General features: G+C 40.7%; 1 protein-coding gene across 2 annotated transcripts in view; it reads right to left on the reverse strand.

Moving 5' to 3' along the window:
* frmd4a (FERM domain containing 4A) overlaps nt 1-17,457 on the reverse strand; it is a 93,711-nt gene extending 76,254 nt beyond the window's left edge. Inside the window, exon 1 of one of the 2 annotated variants that reach the window (XM_075469705.1) lies at nt 17,114-17,457. In XM_075469705.1, the coding sequence (XP_075325820.1) occupies nt 17,114-17,158 (45 nt within the window). In that variant the 5' untranslated portion in view covers nt 17,159-17,457. Of the gene's footprint in view, nt 1-2,276; nt 3,011-17,113 lie in introns of those variants that run through there. The other variant, XM_075469706.1, reaches the window with a different exon arrangement.
* Nucleotides 17,458-19,725: the final 2,268 nt, after the last annotated feature.

A 19,725-nucleotide genomic window follows, 5' to 3' on the forward strand; every position in this document is an offset into this window, starting at 1 on the left:
ACCATATGAGCGCAGTTGTTTTCATTTTCAGCATCTGATGATTAACTAGAATGATGCAACTCTTACAGGCTTTGCGATTCTTTGTCATTTTCAGGAGGAGGTTAAGCTTTAGGGATCACTGAGGCAAGACTCGTCTTTTTTTGGAAAAATTAACACGGTATCCTTATGGCACTGTACCAAGGAAATGAATGCTGAAAATATATTTTTCTTTTCTTTTAGATCCGGTCACTGGCTATGAGAACACACTGATAAATTTCCACTGAGAAAAGCACTGAGAATCTGCTTCTGCCTCTGGAATTTGCACATTTCTTACCCTATCCCTGTTATTTGTAATGCACTGAAAGACAATGAAATATAAAGAAAAATTAATAGATAAACAATTCTGTTCTCACAGGCAACCTTCTTTAACCTCCAATTGTGAGAGAAAGTGCATTAAAGCGATCCTGCAGTGTACACTTTGACAGACTTTCGAGCTGCATGTCTTGTCGTGCTGTTATTCATAAATCTACCAAGCAGACTTTTATGCCAAAACTGAGAAACACAGATCAACTGTTGGGCATGTGATGCCCAACGTGGCTGATGAAGATAAATGAAAAAGTCATTTTGTTATTAAAAATTACTCCCACAGCTCTTTGGCAAATCTGGCCTGAGTGGCAGACAGCACAGATATAGCAGACTTGATTCTACGCCATATCTCTGAGGCCAAGTCTATCTCCATACACTCCCACTAACACTCCTCTTTGGATTAGATGATGGGCCAATCTGCAAATACCAATTATACTGCTCATATTGACTGCCAAAGACATGGTGAGGGGCAGACAGACAGACAGAAAGGCAGGTGGGCAGACAAACCAAACTCTTGGCTTGAATGCAAAATAAATGCAACACATACTGCACAGGGGGGAGAAGGAGCCAAAACTTGCGACGAAATATGAAATGAAGAGCACAAGTTGTAAAGGTGAGAAAGGGGAGGTGGGAAGACGGAAGTACTCATGCATGACAACACCATCAGTGCTTAAACCTTTCTCAGCATTCTCCCAAAGTCAAACCCTGTGTGGGAGTCCGACGCTTTTGGGCTAATCCAGTACGCTGGAATACGATCAAACAGGCTTTGAGAATAAAGGTACATTTTCTCATCTGTGGATGGTGAAGGATGCATCAAGAATTTATTTGGGGTTGTGTAGGTCAGTACCCATGGTGATAAAAAAAGGGGGATGGGAGTGAAGTGGGGAACATATAAGAGAAAGCCAGGATGCTAAATCATCTCTGTCCTCTTGGGAAAAGGAGAAGCAGTTTGAAGCAAAAAGATAAGAAAATAAGGAATGCAAAGGATATAATATTTTAGACTGAAAAGATGCTTAATAATTGCTTAGTATTTTATTCAGTTGTGGATTGAGAGATAGCGTGATGCCTGTAAGAAACCGTCCAAATCACTCTCCTCTCCTTAAAAAAAGCCAATATTTCCTTATCAAATGATAAAAACATTATTGCAGCTTTAGAAGCCTTCCACACTATTGTGCTGGATGCCACATGTAGGCACACACATAAAGATAAGTATTCTGGTATAAGCATGAGCATATACACATACACACACACACACACACAAACACATAATTTACTCCTTTCATGACCCTTTTCTGTGTTGTACAGTCACAATCACTGTTGAACAGATGCTGAGCACAGCGTGCAACTCACAGGCTCCCATGTCGGACAGAGACATGAGTATCTAATACAGAAGGTCACGCATTACAAGAACAATAGTGAATTGCCACTTTCAGACATTCATCCAATTCACTGCACAAACTGAAGCCAGTTCCTCCCTTGCACCTCTGTCTCCATTCCTTTTTTCTTTATCCTAAATCAAAAGGCCAGTGGTTTGTACTGAATGGAGATGGGCACCACTTTTAAACACTGAGACATTCTTCCAGAGCAGTTAATCTGTGCACACACACACACACACACACTCACATCAAACACATTATATGTTAACTGAAACTGTATTTCGGTTCTCTGTGTTGCCTTAACATTTTTACCTCTGACACCTCTTCTGTCTCCCACACTCTGACAGCATTCTGCCTATCGCCCCTAGCAACGCTGCTTGCTCTGAAACTTCTCAGTTCGAGTTCTAGCATCACCACGGCGACAGCACCATGGACTGATGTATTTCAACAGTCCAGCAGCTTGCAAGACATCCTATCTCCCTGTATGCCTTTCTGACGATGAATTCTTGGAAGAAACACCAGTTGCAATTGTCTGTGATCCCCATGGTAACTTACCCGCGTCCTCATTGGAGACAGCAGTCCCTCCATGGCTGATTCGGTTGGTTCCGGCGGACTTGGGCCCCCTCAACTGTGTCTGTGTATTATCCCAATCCGCAAATAGATCCTGTTAGAAACGCTGTCTCATCCTCAGAGCGAACATCTCTTCTACAGCTCCCTACCCACCCAGAGAGCCCAGCACACTGACAGGCACACAGAGAGAGTCTGTGTACGATGTGTGTGTGAGCGCAGGCATACAGACACACACACAGCAGGGAGCAGGAGGCGTGAGGGCAGCACGAAACTCCCAGTGCCTCTTCTTCTTCCGCCAACCTGTCAGTTGTTGTGGGTTGTTCTCCAACAGAGCTCTGTGGCTTTACTGAACGATGTCCATGGAAGATCTCCCCCTTCTCTGCTTTTCCCTCTCTGTCCTTTTAGCTTCTCTCTATCTGCCCCTGCCTGTCCCCTTCTCTCTCCACCTCTCCCTCTCCCTCACTGCCTCCAGCTACATTTGTTCCCTTCAATGTGGCAAATGATTGCAGGTCTTTTTTTTTTTTTTTGCTCTCCTGGTTGGGCTCTCCCTCTGCTTATACTCCCTTTCCTCGCCTTCTGTCTCTTCTCAACCCCTCAGCTTCCCATAGTGCCTCTTTGTCGATCCTCTTTCTTACTATCAACTCCCTGTTACCGCCCAGCTGGGGGATCACACTAAATGTACATTTGCAAGGTATGTGTGTGTGTGAAATACACAGAGAAAGAGAAGAGAGGGCACTCTTGGGTCTACTATTGTCCCTCTGGACAATAGTGGCTCTTAATCGCCTGGCAACCTGATCACCCTCTATTCTCTTAATAGACAAGGCATGAGTCACCCTGTCAAACACACAGACCTTGTCTCTTGCTTCTTGAAACGTGCAAACTCAGAGTTACACCTGTATCGTCACACGTTAACATGTGACATTTTTAATATTTGTGACTCATTTGGTGTATTGTTGGACTAATAATAAAGGCTTGATTGATCTTCCTCCCACGTTCCGAAGGCTTCTGGGTTGTTCCACACAATCTACAGCTACAATCAAAGGCTTTATTTAAGACTATTGGATGAACATAATTGAATGTTCATCTTGATATGTGTGTTTGTTTAAAATTTCTGTTCTTTTTCTTTCCTTTAAAACATCACCAAATTATCCCCTTCTCTCCGAGCTGTATTTCACGGTTGCTATGGCAACTATGTCCATCAGGGTGCAGGAAGACACGATATTGTAATAAATAAAAAATTTAATTCCGTACGTTCTACTGCCCACTACCTTTCTCAGCTGCAGCTGTTAGATCTAAATATGTAGTGAGATGACACAAGTGGCTCAGGTGGCTGCCTGCTGACTTTGACAAGCCTTCTCTGCCTGTACTACATGACTCCAAGTGAAGCACTCACTCTCTTACTGTGTTCTTTTCGCTCTCAATTATTTTTAGCCTGTCCCTTTTTTATTGACCCAGATAGAACCAAAAAAGCATAGAATTTACTACATCAATCATGATACCTTCATGTTGTGAATCCATCATTAGCTTTCAGGAAAAGTTTAGCAGGGGGCTGGAACCTATTCCAGCTACCATAGAGGCAGGGTACATCATGGACAGCTCACTTGTCTATCACAGGGCCCATATGAGATCAGTTTTTAAAAGTTTTGTCCTTTTCTGTCATGGGATTTGGTAGCAAAAATGTATTACGTGTACCCACCAAAATTACTATGTGATACTGACCTTTCGAAACGGTGCATGTTCTAAACAAAGCACCATGATGTGGTGAACTGAACTCCAATTGGCTTGAATTGGACTATATTATTGAAGCACCTTGAGATGACATTTGTTGTATTTTGACGCTGTATAAATAAAACTGAATTGAATTGAATTGATGTGACAAGATGGCAGGGATATGAGGTGATTTGGCTTCTAACTGTTATCTAAAAAAAGATCAAATGTAAAACATGTTGCAATGTTGTAATAATATTGAATTCATATGCCACACTTGAACATGGAAGTACTCAGCATGGTAGCCTCCACAATTTTCTATAGACAATTATTTGTGGGTGGAAATGTATTCAAGTCTTAAAAGTCAGCGGTAAAAGGCCAGCTCATTGATTTGTGCAAAACTGGAAGCACATGGTAACGCTGTCAAATAACCATTGCACCAACGGAAAAGCAAGTGGACTGGAACCTGCTGTGATGTCTCACAATTGATCACATGCTGGCCTGGTCAACATTTCAGCACAACAATGTGTGAATAGGATCAATAACACTCAACCTGCAGATGCCACAGCGAGTCTCTATTTTTAAGTGTGCTGGACTTGAGTAATTCTTTTTTTTTAATATTCAAATGCTTTATTAATGTATCCTAAAAATGTACACATTTCTTTTTTGTCAGTAGCAGAATTTCGTTTTTATTTTTCAATTAGACCGCATGATCACAAATGTGAATGTAAGCAGTGAACAAAAACCTGATTCGGAGCCCCAGAAGGTGAAATTTGATGCAGTATTCATTATCACTGAGCTAATTAACATCTAATTAAATTAATTTCCATGAACAGGGTTCACAGCCATGTATTTCATTTATAAAGAATATTTAAACTGGAGATTTCCCTGAGGAGAACATTCTTTGGTTCACTTCACATCTGACAACTCACCACCTCACATGGAACATCGCTATCAACATGACTGTATCACATCACATCCTCAAAGATATACCCACACACACATCTATGAACAGACAAAGATAAAGTAAAAAGACACACAAGCCCAAATTCTCTCATATACATTTATTGATGAGGTCAGAATTGGACAAGTGCCACAGAGGTCTCTCTGGGAAGGCAACGGAATGAACTCAAATCTCATTAAGCAGCTGACCTCTGACCTTGAAGCTATAGCAGATCGAGATCTCCAAACTGTATGCTTATAGATAAAGTGAGAGCACCTTAACCTCCTGGCAAACAAGGCTTCATTTGTTCCGTTTCCAGTCCAACAAGTTTATTTTCTTAAATATATCTGGATATAAACTGCAAATAAAAAGCCTCATACTGAGTTCATGAGAAGGATGATGTTTTTTTGGTAGAACAGTATTGTTTCCAGGATAAAAAAATATTGTTTTAGGATGATGCAAGGCTGAAGTACAATTTTTCCACCGGCTGGATGTGCATGTATCTGACAAGCCACAGTGACATACAGCCCCATATATCACCATCACACATTCTTGCTTACAGTGAATCTGTCAGCAAATCCTACATTTGCACACAGAGACACACACACACACACACACACACACACACACACACACACACACACACACACACTCATGTCTCGACGCCACAGCTACCGCTCTTAAACCTGTACATATATAAAGAAGGAAAAGGTGGATGGCATGTAGGGGGTGATAAACACTACAATCACAGGACAATACATTACAGTGCAGTGCACATTGCACTATACGGCACATTATCCTTAAACCCATCCCCACAGCCTCTGTCTCCCCATCCCCCTTCAGCAATTCTCTTCCTCACTCACGTTTCTGTCACCCCAGCTGGACCCCAAAATTAATCCCTTGTGACTTTTTCCATCACACAGATGTGAACAGATACAGCTTGGTCCAATGACTGTGCTGATTTATTGCTCTGATTTCTTGTGGTTCTAGCTTGGTTTTACTTTTTGGCTACAATGCATTATGGTCGATGCAGCAGAATTCAAATGCTACAGGACTATCAATAACATTGGTACTGATTTAATACACGAGAACCAAATGGACAAATGTGAAAATGGTGTGTAATTTTCTCTGGCTGTTTGTGTTTCTACTGAGAGCTGCAATTACACTATAAAAAACAGGCATCCAATGGGTTGAGGTAATTAGCTGCTGCTAAACAGACTGTAACTTCATGGGGAAACAAAGGAATGAATAGCAATGATTATCAATTAAACTACATCACAGCAAAAAATAAGCATTAGAGGTTCTATTCTTTCTTTTAGAGAGACTCCAACTCCATGCTTCAACCTGATGTCTTTTGGCCTTATTATCTGTTGTCCCATCTGCCATTGTGGTAGTTCCAATGCCCCGCTGCCCATTAAGACAGACAGCACTTGTTTAGTTTGATTATTTAGTTTAGTTTTTGGAATTTCATGCGAGGGATATCCACTTGCTCTTGTGTCTTGAGGCAAAATTGTACCAAAACCTACCTCGTCCAACAACCCAGGTAACCATATTGAAAATCAAAAAATTAAGTTGGCTCAATTACAGAATGTAACAGAGAAAAAGAGATGGACGAGCAAGAGGAAAGAGCAGGAAGACAAGTCATATTCAAAATGATTCAACATGTTCCCAGGCATCTGGCTGAGAACAGAGGGGACCTACAAGTCAATGTGCAATCCTGTCACAGCATTACAGCTAAATCAATACCACAAGAGAGGGAGCTGCTGCTGAGCCACAGTGGACTAAGACTTCTAATTTTCACAGGCCAACGGCATTGACTCAGGAGGGACCTAGAGAGACATGACGTGTGCCTGTTAACAATCACTGTCAATACTGGGGGTGGTCTAAGCAAGATACTGATATGCAAACATGCTTTTGTAGGTTTTGCGAGATTGGGGCGCATTTTTAAATCTTGCGCGAATGCCTTGAAGTGGGACAATAAATTATGGTTCCTTTTGTTCTAGAGTTTAAGGTTTTGGGGTCAGTAAAAACTCTGATTCTTTGACTACTTTGTTTCACCATTCAGATTCAGGGCAAATTAGAGAGGCAAAAGAGCGATTTGCTAATTCAATATAGACAGATTTGTGATATGTCAGAGTGATTCTAGTAGTAAGCCAAGGAAAGTGTTAATAACTGACCTAATCAATTAACTACATAATCCTCCTTAAATACTGAAATGCTCATTCCTTGTGGGCATTTGGGGTAAGCTGCTATAGCTGAGCTTACCTGCATCATTTATGCAGCGAGACACTGAAAGCGAATGTGGATTGTTTTTTATGTTCCAGGATCTTTCAACAAGATTTAAGCAGAATCGGTTGGTGGTGTTTGGTGTCAGACTGATGGCTAAAGTTGAGATTTACTGAGAAATATAGGAGTGTGAAAATAGTTGAGCCCATTTCCAGAGCCAAGGGTCCCAGCCACATTTGACAGAGCTGGGTTGATTGTTGCCAGAGGGAATTTGTCTGACATCTAATCTAAAGTTCATTAAACAGCAATCTCAGGAAACATGCTGCACATGCACATTGATATGCCACTAACCTCACAATTGCACAAAGAGAAAATATCCTGCACCACTACGTATAGAGATACACATTTGCCTGCCAGAGGGACTGCCTGCAGTCCTGGGGGTAGTTATAAGGAGAGAGGGAGAGCCCCTCTTTTCTCACACCTCACCACAGCTCAGAGGGAGGGACATCTTATCTCACTATTGCAGAGAGACAGTGAATTAAGAAGAAAAAAAGATGGATGAGAGTGGGTAATGTGAGCAGGAGAAGGACATATGGGATAGAGGGAGAGTGGCCAAAAGGGAAAAGCAGTGACAGAAAGAGACAAAGAAAAGAAAAAAATATCTAATCACCCTAATTTCTGTGTGTTTCATGGGCCAAAGAATGAACAGTTGTGATCCCAAAGACTAACAACGTTTTTCTTTTCTTTTTTCTTTTATTCGTTATACCAGATGCGACAAAAACATTGGCATCAATTTACATCTCAAAGCTGCCCAGAGGCTCCTTCTTGATACGACTAAAGCCACAAATCAGGGCTAATCACACTTTCAGGCATCACATATGTGTGCACTGGTACAGCAATATCTGTATATGAAATTAACACATTTTCTGTATCTAAACACACATTTTTGAGAGAAGGAATTGATCTCATTCATTGTTAGACATGGTATTTGCATGCCCGATGCTATGAAGTCATTCCAAAATGGTCTCCTAGCAACTGTCGTTAGGGGCAACCAGCATTCTCTGCATGCAGCACACCGAGCCTTGCAGAGAGGAGACACACATAGAGAGTGACAGCATGGTTGCGAGTTGGCTGCTGTTAAATTGCTGTTTGTATGTCTTTATGTGGTTAATAGCAACACAAACTACACATCGTTTATCCAGATTTATCTAAACCATCATGTGTCACAACCTGTGTAATTCCAAATGAAGAGCCTTATTCTTTTTGTTCCTTGTATGCGTGTTTTGTATGTTGGTACTATTTACTGGCACTGACACCCAGAAAGATTTGACTTATTTTCTATATTTCTAAAACACGTTTTGCACTCACGCAGATGCTGATATTTTAGTTGGAGACTCACGATTGCATGTACTGGACCTGACGCATTATCTGTGAATATTCACACACTGCCCTCTACTGAAAACTCCTTATACAAAACATAATAGCTAGTGCCTGAATTCAAATGAAAAAAATCACCTCTTAATGACAAGTCATTGAGAATTTTAAATCTAACTTGCAATATACTGGATGAGAAATTAACCAGCATGTTGTCTGCCAAAAATCTATCTTTGCTAACTCTACAGTGGTCGTGAATAATGCAAAATGCATGCTGAAAAGATAGGAAAGATGATGAAAACACTCAACAAACAGTACAGTCTTTTATCTCTATATCGATAGGAGGTGGATTCTCATCCACTTACTGGATTATTAACAAAAACAGTTTTTATTTATCTAATTCATCTCTTTGTTGTTGTGCATCTGTCATCAGACTAAAATTGAATTCTCGACAAGCATCCGCATACATTCATGCCGGCACATGTAATACATTTTATGAGGTTCATGGTAAGAGATGGAGAGGGAATTTATTGCAGTGCAGTCACTCACTATATATATATTTATTTAACAGTATATCAGTACTGTTAAAACGACTTTTAAGTTGTCGTTTCTGTGGTTGTCATGCAATTAAAAGAAAACCAATCAGTTTCCATTCTTCCTTGCTTTGCACATTTTGACATGATTTTGAGGGTCGAATCTGACACCTGACTGTAAATGTACAGAGTTGTGAGGGCCAAGGAACTGCCAACCTTTCCAGGTTACTCTAAATTTAAGTCGACAAACGGTGTCTTCTACATGCATTTCTGTGAAATCCATGAAAACACAGGAAAATTGCACAAAATCCTTAACATCTAACATCTAAAGCTTATAAGCTGAGACAAATCATTTGTTTTTTGCATTAATGCGTAGATGTATTTAGATTATTATAGCGTTGTGCTGTAAATGTGCTTCCAACTTGTGTCTCTGCAGGGTAATATATGATGCATTAAATTGGAAATTAATGTGACTAAGGTCTTGCAATGATTAAAATCAACAGCTCTGATATCAGTCATTGTTGGGCTATTAGCAACACATGGGATTAACTGGTGCACACAGACTTTTCAAAGTGTCGATCATGAGCAGCTTTCAGTCGGTTGGTTTATTTGTACCAACAAATAAACCAACCGACTATTTGCCTCACAAATAGGCACACAGACAACTTTTTAACAGCAATGTTCAGAAGACCTGACTAAAGCACAAATGCACTACACATTATGCTAACTCCAGTGATTGGAACAACCTTGCACAATTCAGGGCGCACCTTTGACAGCATAGATGAACATAATTTCTTCTGTATAACATGAAAATTGTCATTAAACAGTCTTTATCTCCCTCTAGTGGCAGTCAAGATAAACTACAATACACCTCTGTGTCCCCTCCCCACCATGTCTCTCTGTGTCTTGCTCTTTTGGTCCTTACTTTGAGATAAATTATCAATAAATCATGCTTGATGGTGTAACATATTCCCAGTCATAGTTCTGTTTCAGATCATCGAAAACCAGCACTGCCATGGAGTTTCAGTCATCATGTTAGGATTCGCAGAGACTTGGAAGAGCATTTTTAATAAATATAGAAATTAAAGGCTTATTCATTCATTCAGCCACTGATTTTGTATACCTGCTTTATCCTATGCAGGCTCACACAGGGACTGCAGTCTATGTCAGTTTCCATTGGGCAAGAGGCAGGGTACATCCTAGACATGTCATCTACCACAGGGCCTGTCCCAAAGGCCTGATGTCATGACACATGCACAATTCCTACAGTTGATAACTTATAAGAAAGGAAACCATTACCATGTGAATATATCATACATTTGTATTGTTTGAACTTAGTGTAAACAGAGACAAAAGCAGAACCTTTCAAATGAGCTTTGCAGCAGGACAGTTGTTGCTAAGGCAACCAAGGTCTTACCTCTGTCTGTGGAAGTGAGACTGAGCAGAGAGCCTCTGGGCAGTGCTTATTTGGATACTTCCCTTTTTGTGGTTAGGATTTTACTCTGAAGCCACATTTTCCGAGATTATTGTGTGTATAAAATATCATTGGGACACTACTGGTGGGGTAAAAAACAGTTATTCAAAGTGTTCAAAGAGTTTCTTTATCTGTATATATACATATTAGGACACATTAACACATTTCTGAAAAGGGATCTTGCTTCCTTTTGCAAGCAGGATGTGGGTAGTTGCCCAAACTTATATCTAGTTTCTCTCTTCACACATACTATTTTAAGTTGGCTGATCTGGGAGAAAACAGGTATTATTAAAATAAAAATTAAACACCTCAAAAAGAAAACAAAGAAAAACACTTCATGAAAACAAATAAATAACATACTGTCCCTTCAGAAATTGAGCTTTGGGTCAACAAGCATCATGTTGTACAGACCAAGAACCAAATATTAATTTCAAGCATTACAAAGGGGAAAAAAGGCTAAAAAGCTGCTAGAATACACACATGAACTAAAAGAAAAATCCCTTTACATCCCACATAAAACAAGATCATTTTTGGCTCAGATGAAAACAAAACTGTCAAACCAATATTTTGCACAAATGCCATAAGGTTGTCTCTTTGAGAGTCAATACTTATTCTTTTTTTGGAGGAAGAACATCTCACCATTAAAACATTCTTTCATTTAAAAAGTCCTTTTCATGACTGTGAGTGCATTAAATATTTTGTCTGTGTGTCTGAGCTAAACCTGACAAAAAGCCAAATCCTCGGTCAGACAAGGTGATGCGTGAGGGCAGAATCTAAATTTGACTTTTATCTCCAAATTCAATGGACTTAATCTCAGTTACTTTGAAGAATATTTCATCCAAATAGGAACACGTGTGACGTGAAAAGTCTTTCACTTGTCACGTTTTCTCTCCCTGTCTGTCTTGTAAGGGCTGCTAACAAGACAGCTCTTCGTTATGTCAAGGACCTGTTCTCTCTTAACTCGCTCCATATGGAGGACGATCAGCCCCAATGGGACCTGTGTCAGCCAGAGTGTGAAATGTCAGATGCATTAACACTGCAGTGCGCACACTCAAAAAAACACACACGCACCCATATGCAACTGCAGTCACATTCACCCATCAAAGAAAGGGGGTTAAAGTGAACTTGGAAGCAAACAGAGATTGATCTTTCTACTCAGACATCTGCTCGGTCCCAGGGACAGATGGTGAGCCAATCAGACCTCCTGGTGCCTCTACCACTCCACGCCCACCTCTCGTGCTGCCCCTGCTGCCCCTGCTGCCCCTGCTGCCCCTGCTGTAAACCTGCATCCTGGCACACATGACAGGTGACATCTTGCTAATGTGACATTGCCCTCATCCTGAAAATTATTTATGTATTTGCAATTTTTAACACTATTATGCTGCAAAAAACCAAAAACCTGAATCCTGAAGACCTATTCTGTATAGGGGGCACCTTACTCCTCAGTTGCCATAATCAGTGGCTTTCTTAGAGGTCTTGCCATTATTGATTAAAGTGGAATGCACCGAGCTTATTGTGTTTTGATGCTCAAACAGCCAAAAAGAAAAGACTCTTTTGTCTGCTTTGGAAAGTTTATTTTCATGACAGCTTGACCTTCGTGAGGGAACAGCCATCATGCATTGGCTTCATTGAGGGCAATATCATGCAAGCCATGTAAAAAATCTGTAAAGGCTGTTGCAAGAGTTATATTAAACATGTTTGCTATGAAAGGGGTAACTATGCTAGATAGTAGGTGCTGTGTGAGGATACATGTGCTATGAAATTGTAGGGGTGTGTGTGGGCGAGAAGGACAGAAAAATGCAGGTTTTTTTTTTTAGTCGGGCTGTTCTACGATCAATAAAATGTTCATATTGCAGTGAATGCAACTACACAAGATCATATTCATGGACAAATTCACATACCGCATCAGCCAAAGAAGCACAGAATCACCCAGCGTTTTTTAATCCGAATGAGTAAATGCACCTGCAGAGTTAGCCAGGTCAGAGACAGCGAGTTCTAATAAACATCAGGGAAAGAAAGAGCACCCTGGCAGACTGTGATAGGCATCTGCCAGGGTGCACATGCTGATGCTACATCAGGGCAGTTTCATTTATCGCACACATACGCAACAAGCTCAGACGATACCCTGCCTTGCGACTGCATTGCTATTTAACTCACAATGAATTCTGTCATGCTTCACTGAGAGACTGCAGTATGCATTAAAATGCAGGAGGGCAGGCACAGTGTGCACACACTGCAAACACCTGAGACCTTCCCCTACACACACAAGGACCACAGCTAAGCAAGAGAAACTCGGATGAAGTCAATTACAGTTCAAGCACCATTGCTTCAGCAGCTCATCAATACTCCTTTCACAAGCTGCAGTGTAAACAGAGGCATGCTTTAGTCTCTGTCACTCATACAAACACAAACACACACACGCACATACCGACCAGATTGCCTGCATTTCTTCCTAGTTACTATATGTCTATGTCTTTTTATCTCTCTGTAAAACGTTTCATCCTTTGTTATTACTGTAGAACAAAATAATAATAAAAAAGAAAACAGAGAAAAGTAACATCTGTGATTTATTGTTTCCAAAACGATTAGAGCCGAATCCACCCTGAAACTGAATTTCTTGATGTTTCTCCTTTGATCTTAGACGGGAAAATCCATACTGTGATCATGGACAACTATCAAGGCTGCATAGCAGCAAATCAAAGCCCTAATCAATATGGAACCTAAGCTGTGGACTTGACTTTGTGGACTCAGCAGATGGGCTTAAACTGAACATTGAAAAAGCTCATGTAAGTTCAAGATGCAAACCCACCTCAATCAACATTAGTGACAATGAGAAAAATGCTAAGGTGTAATGCAAGCTGTTTGCAATAATATCATAAGTTTACTTTTAGTGTATCTAATGCATTGTTAAGTCTTACAACATACAAGATGTACAACAATGCCAAAACAGAGTGAGCACTTTCATAACATGCCAAGCTTTTAATATTCATCTTCCAACAAATGTCAGTATCATTGTTCATTTTCATAGTAAGAGAAACAATGAAAGAATTCAACTGGCATGATGTGTAGAAGGCTTTTTGTTTGTAAAGGTAAAAGTGTTTTCCCCTGCAGTAACTTCAGCGTTAGCTGACATCAGCAGTACTGGCTCCCAACATCACTCAAGCATGACTGTTCTGCAGGCAGACTGCAGCTTAGAGGAAAATATACTGTAAAATGATTCACATTGATGTTATATTGTACTAAACATTATACAGATAAGCAACAAAAATATCAAGAAAAAAATGCACGGGTGCAAAGCAGAGAGAGACAATAATAATATAAAGCGACAGATACTGAAACATTGTCATAAAAGCAGTGGCAGTAATAAAACACCATCTGTGCCTGTACTTCTCACTAATCACCCGTAAGAGGTAGAAATCTATGCAGGTTATAAATTTGTTCTGCAGTAGAATAATAAGATTGAAATCAATAGTGGCAGTGAAACTGAGGTTACTGTATGTGGGAATTGTTTACCCAAACCTACATCTGTGGATTGTGGGTACCGTATATATTTAAAAGTAATTAGTTGGTTCAGTGTGACAATATTATTTAATGATTAGGAGACTACTACTACATAACTATACTTTATTGATTGACGACTAATTGACAAAACTGATCATGTTCGTTCATTCCAGATTCCCCCAGTAGAGTAAGCAGCACATACTATTTTTACAACTATATATCAAGATACGAACTAAATGTTGTCTGCCTCCCCCCTTTGCTACTGTTACAGGGGAGTAATCAATTATCTCAGTATGATGTCATTTTGCTAGCCCTCCCCCATGCTGTTCAGCCCTCTTCCATTTGTACACTAGCTGCTCTGTTGAGTATCAGAACAAACTAGAAAATATGCGATTATTATCTTATGTTGGGAAAGATTATAACCAAAGGCTCCTTGCGAATCATTTTCATTGTTTGGACCACAACTTTTGTATATTTTTCTAGATTTATGCATGCACTCGCATAGGACACAAGCAACACTTAAGTCACATGTATACACACCCACTTGACTTGGTACATCACATCATAGAGCAGCGATTTGATTAGTGCTGAATGAATCCCCTGGCTTGATCACAATGAGTCATCTGGTCTCCATCCTCAGTGGCAGGGTAATTGAATGAGGGACAGTAATGAAGAGACATAGAAGCAACATGAAGGGCAACTTGAGGTCTTTGCTTCTTTCTCTCTTTAGCTAAATGTTTTCTTGACTTTAAAACAACGCCTTCATTGTGACGCTATCAACATGACCACACAGGCCAAAGCGTAAACAACAAATATGCAGCACTGTAAAAGTGCAATGATGTCATATTCTACACAGGATCTGCCTCATGCAGGAAACCGACAGAAAACATTCATGCTACTCCGTTAGTTGTCCTTCTCCCACTGCATGCAGAGCAGACTCCTCCAGCATTATGAAGATAATCCACTTAGCCTCTGTGTGTGTCAAGATTCCAATTTACCCTGCTTTCATTCAGCACAGTGTGCCCAGTGTAACGGATAGCAAAATGCATATTGATCAACTGCTTCTGAATGTGGAAAAATACAACCATTCAGACAAGAGGTTTGTAAAATAAACAGAAAAGATGCGGCAGACCAACTGTGCGCACATTTTTTAAAAGCCCCATTCCCTTCTTTAATTCAATTTCCATTTGATGCATGTGCTAAATTTATGGTGAATCCTGGATTAGCTAAATCAGAAAAAGGAAAATGACTCAAGCTTGTGAAATATTGCCAGATTTGTGTCTTTAATCATTGCTGTTCTACAGTTATTAGAAGGTGCAGATTAAAAGCAGCTCTTGATAAAGCCAGTATTTGATTTGGCTTTATTTGGATTTTGTACTTTACATCTAGAAGACAGATAAGAAATGTCAGATATTTTCAAATCAGAGCGTATCGGCTCAGTGATGAGTTGTGCAGTAAAGAGTGGTGCTGCTCCTGTTCCCATGTAAAGTACAAACAGAGCCCCGCAACCAAAGGCACCCACATTAGTTTTGACCTGATTGCATGTAGTGTAGATCTATCTATCTATCTATCTATCTATCTATCTATCTATCTATCTATCTATCTATCTATCTATCTATCTATCTATCTATCTATCTATCTATCTATCTATCTATCTATCTATCTATCTATCTATCTAAACAGCTCATGTAATTACTATCACTTATTCACCTGAAATATTAATACATTAGTACACAGTGTGACAGGAAGTATGATCAATATTAATCTCTCACACACGAACAGATGCAAACACACATACGTAGTCTGCTAAACCCCCATTAATAATTAAGATTAGATCGAGCTAACCTGTTAGGTTGAATGCAAATGCCATGGATTTTGCAAACAAATCACTGAGCTCTGAAATTAGTTAGATGTCACTTTTTTAGGCAGTAACAGCTGACGTTCATGTTCTCCTTTTCTAATTATTTGACCTCTATTACTGCCGTCATTCCTCACAACTAATGTTTTACCTTCCTTTCGTGCTCTGTCCATCATCTCTTGCACTTTTCTCCTGCCCTTCTCGTAACACTGCTGTCTCACCCCAGCATGGACTGCATGGCCTATCGCCATAGTAACAGACAGCCATGACAGGTGGAGATAGCAGGTAGTGCGGCGATGCATGACTCCCACTGGGACTGCAGAATGCCAACACTATAGAATAAAAATGATCAGAACACACACTCCTATACAAAGTAAGTAGGTGTACAATATTTACATTCAAATCATCGAAGGTTGTCTTAAAATGGATCAAAGCATTTTTTGTCCTTATATGTAGTCTATGCATGCAGCAAAGCCACTCTGCCATTGTTTCACTGCTGAGCTGGACAGAGGGACTAGCGGAGTTCAATGACATTTAGCATGTTGTGTGTTTCTATTCCATCAATATCTATGACCAGATCAGAAACATGGCAAGGTAAACCAGTCTGCTTTATGTCATCAAGGGACGGGGCAGAACACTAACAAGATTCCACAAACCTTATTTTATGGGTTGCAGCAAAGCTATTCTCTCAATGTTGGTCATTGATTTAATTTGGTCTTTAATATGGGGAATGATTAAATGCTGACCTTGTCTAGAACTAAAAGCCAAGCGGCACAGAAACTTACTCACACTACTGGCAAAAAGTCTTTCTGCACACACACATCACAAGAAAGTAACACACGGTATGTCTTCAATCACATCAGATTGCAACATGCGCAGACCTTGTGATCAGCAGCACATTGTCTGGAGCAGATATTTATTCCCACTGTGTTTGAACACGAGGAGTCTCTTATTGGACAGAAATTCTGAACATTTCTTTTGTTTGGAAAGCAGGTTCTGCATCTCACAAGAATTTTTGTCTTGTAGATAGTAGTAAAGGGGAGGAGCAAACCAGCAATATGCCCTTTAATGTCAGCTGACAGCTCACCTCCTGCTTTAGTGGCTACATGGGCATTTGCTATGAGGAGAAAGTGATAAGAGAGAAAAGAGTAGAAGAAAAATAAATAGAATAGGAGTAGCAGTCTCTTACATCCCTGTGGGACTCACCATGAGCAAGCACACAGCTGATTCAGGCATGAGTTGGACAGCCATTATGGGATCCTCCAATAGATTTGTGTGAAAAGGGAATGTCGGTCACCAATCTCGTAGAGAGACCCTTTTCCTTGTCCTCTTCGTTCTTCTTGAACTGAGTATAGTCACTCAGGAAGAAAGCCCACCTCTGTCCAGGTGGACACCCGCAGACCTTTGACTGGTCCTGCCACTCTGTGTCCTTACAATCACCCCGTCCTATATCTCATTCAGTCCTGTAGGCTGTCTCTGAGCTCCAATTGTAATTCCACACTCTCAGGAGAGCCTGCGACTCCCCAGTCTCCCTGCGACTCTTCAGAAAATCAATGCTTCCTCTTCCAGTTTTTGATGTGAGAGCGTAGACCCCCCCCCCCCTCACACCTCCTTTCACTTTTAAAACACTCCCTGCGGACCCCAAACCCTCCTCCCCCAAACCCCCGTGACTCTCGCGCCTCTTGCTAAATGCTCCCCTCCCTCTGTTGCTGCCTTCTGCCTCCCTTTTTCACTGTGCAATCTTCACAACACAAAGCACATCCAGGCATACACGTGGTTCTTCAGTCTACCTGCTCTCTTCGAGTGTGCCCTTTCACTGCTCCAGAGGATGTAACTTGGCTGCATCAGTGATACTCTCCGATCTAAAGCACTCTCCCTCTGTGGTGGAAAGGAAGACGTTCACCTCAGCTCTCCACTCAGGAATCCAGTGCAGAGAGCTCCCCTTTACCCTAATTCCCAGCCTCATGTATCATTAGCATAAAAACAGCGGCAAAAAGGAGGCACATAAAGGAGAATATTATAGACCGTTTCTGAAGAGCAGATGATGATGGAAAAGCCAGCAAGGAGGAGAGAGAAGGAGGAGAGCAGCCACTAGGTGACAGAGGTTCACACTGAACTGAGCGTAAATGAAGGTGGGTGGGGAAGAGGGAGGGGAGAGAGGAATGGAAATGCAGAGAGCAAGAGCAGACCGCGCCTATCGATGCTGACTGAAGCAGTATGGCAGAATCAGCGTGAATGAATACTCATCAGCTCACTGAATGAAAAGGGTTTACACTTGTAATCACACTTAGATGCATTTGCCTTTGTTAAAGTGAATGTAAACGGACATATACTTCTTTGTGGCTTTTAGAATTGTATTTTTTTCATCTATTAATTTGACATCAGAAATCAAATTAGCCTGCAACTTAACATGAAATGTCTGTTAAATTGTTGTTGAGAAGAAACTGTCATTGGACAACTGATTTCTTCTATAGCAATGAAAGCAATGCTTAGTGTAACAAAGTTGCTCATGTGTAATAATTTATTTTGTGAGTAGTGATGTAAGGGTATGTCATTTTCTGTACATACATGTTTTAGAGCTGTGCACATTATCAACAAATCACAAAGATTCACTTGAACTGTACTTTTTCTTGGGCAGAATGATTGCATAATACACATATTCAGACAAATGTATACATCATTATACATATGTAATAGGTGATTTATGTCTCTTTGTCAATGACCAGGAAATTGTCTGGTTGGAAGACCTCCAGTCAATCACCATATAAGCCTTTTGTTCATAGACTTAAATGCGACCCATAACAGCTCCCTGTAACATATACCCTACAGGTGCTGGGAGAGAAATACTACTTTGAGTGTTTCCACATTGGAGCAGACGTTATTAACAACCTTTCCAACCCTTGGATTGATCTGGACCAGTAAAACCAGTTTCCTCTCAACTAAGGGTGACAGTTCAAGTCTTCTTTCAGACACTGGCAAAGTGTATGTGCCTTCACTGTTGTGCGCTTAACAAACAGTTGTTTAAGCTGATCATCTTAAAGTCTGCAATTATTCAGAAATGGGTCCAGAAAATAATCTTGATGTGCATAACTCCTTCTAAGGCTATGTAGCTACACACGTAGCCGGGTATTTTTAAAACCGAATATTTACCCCCCTCCGTTTATAAATAATTTGTATCCACATTACCTCGTTTTCGAAAAAACACCTTCCACACATAACCGAACATCTGCGTTTTCACCTGTCTTGACAACCCAAATGCATTTGCTGTTTTGCGCAATCTGCCCTCGTCAGCTAAATAATAAAGTGTTTTAAGCACACTGACAGGTGATCGCATGACAGTGGACTGCCCCTCGATATGAGGACGTAATAATTCCGACAGCGACAGGAGTGAGGACCGGGACATGCGAAATTGTCACGCCATTCCTCTGGGAGTACGACTTGGGCGTGTAAAATCAAGGCAGTAAACAGCGCCTGCACAATAATAACCACCACAGTTCTCAAGGCATCCATGCTTCTTCAGTAAACAAAGGTCGCACTTTAGACTTTAAAGCAGATTTGTTGTTGTTTTGGCGCATATTGTGACGTTCGAAAACGCAAAACTCCGGTTATCTCTGTCTACAAGCAGCTGCATAAACGGAGTTTTCAAAAATCTTCACTTTGCCCGGAGTTTTTAAAAACATTCGTTTACGATGCGTTTTCATGTGGATGACAGGTCCAAACGTAGAAAAATATATTCGTTTTAGCAGATACCCGGCTACGTGTGGATGGGGCCTACTTTCTAAGAGCTCCATCAAGAGCTAGCGAGTTAGGGGTGGGCG

The sequence above is a fragment of the Odontesthes bonariensis genome, chromosome 7, assembly GCF_027942865.1.
Source record: "Odontesthes bonariensis isolate fOdoBon6 chromosome 7, fOdoBon6.hap1, whole genome shotgun sequence".
Classification (NCBI taxonomy): domain Eukaryota; kingdom Metazoa; phylum Chordata; class Actinopteri; order Atheriniformes; family Atherinopsidae; genus Odontesthes; species Odontesthes bonariensis.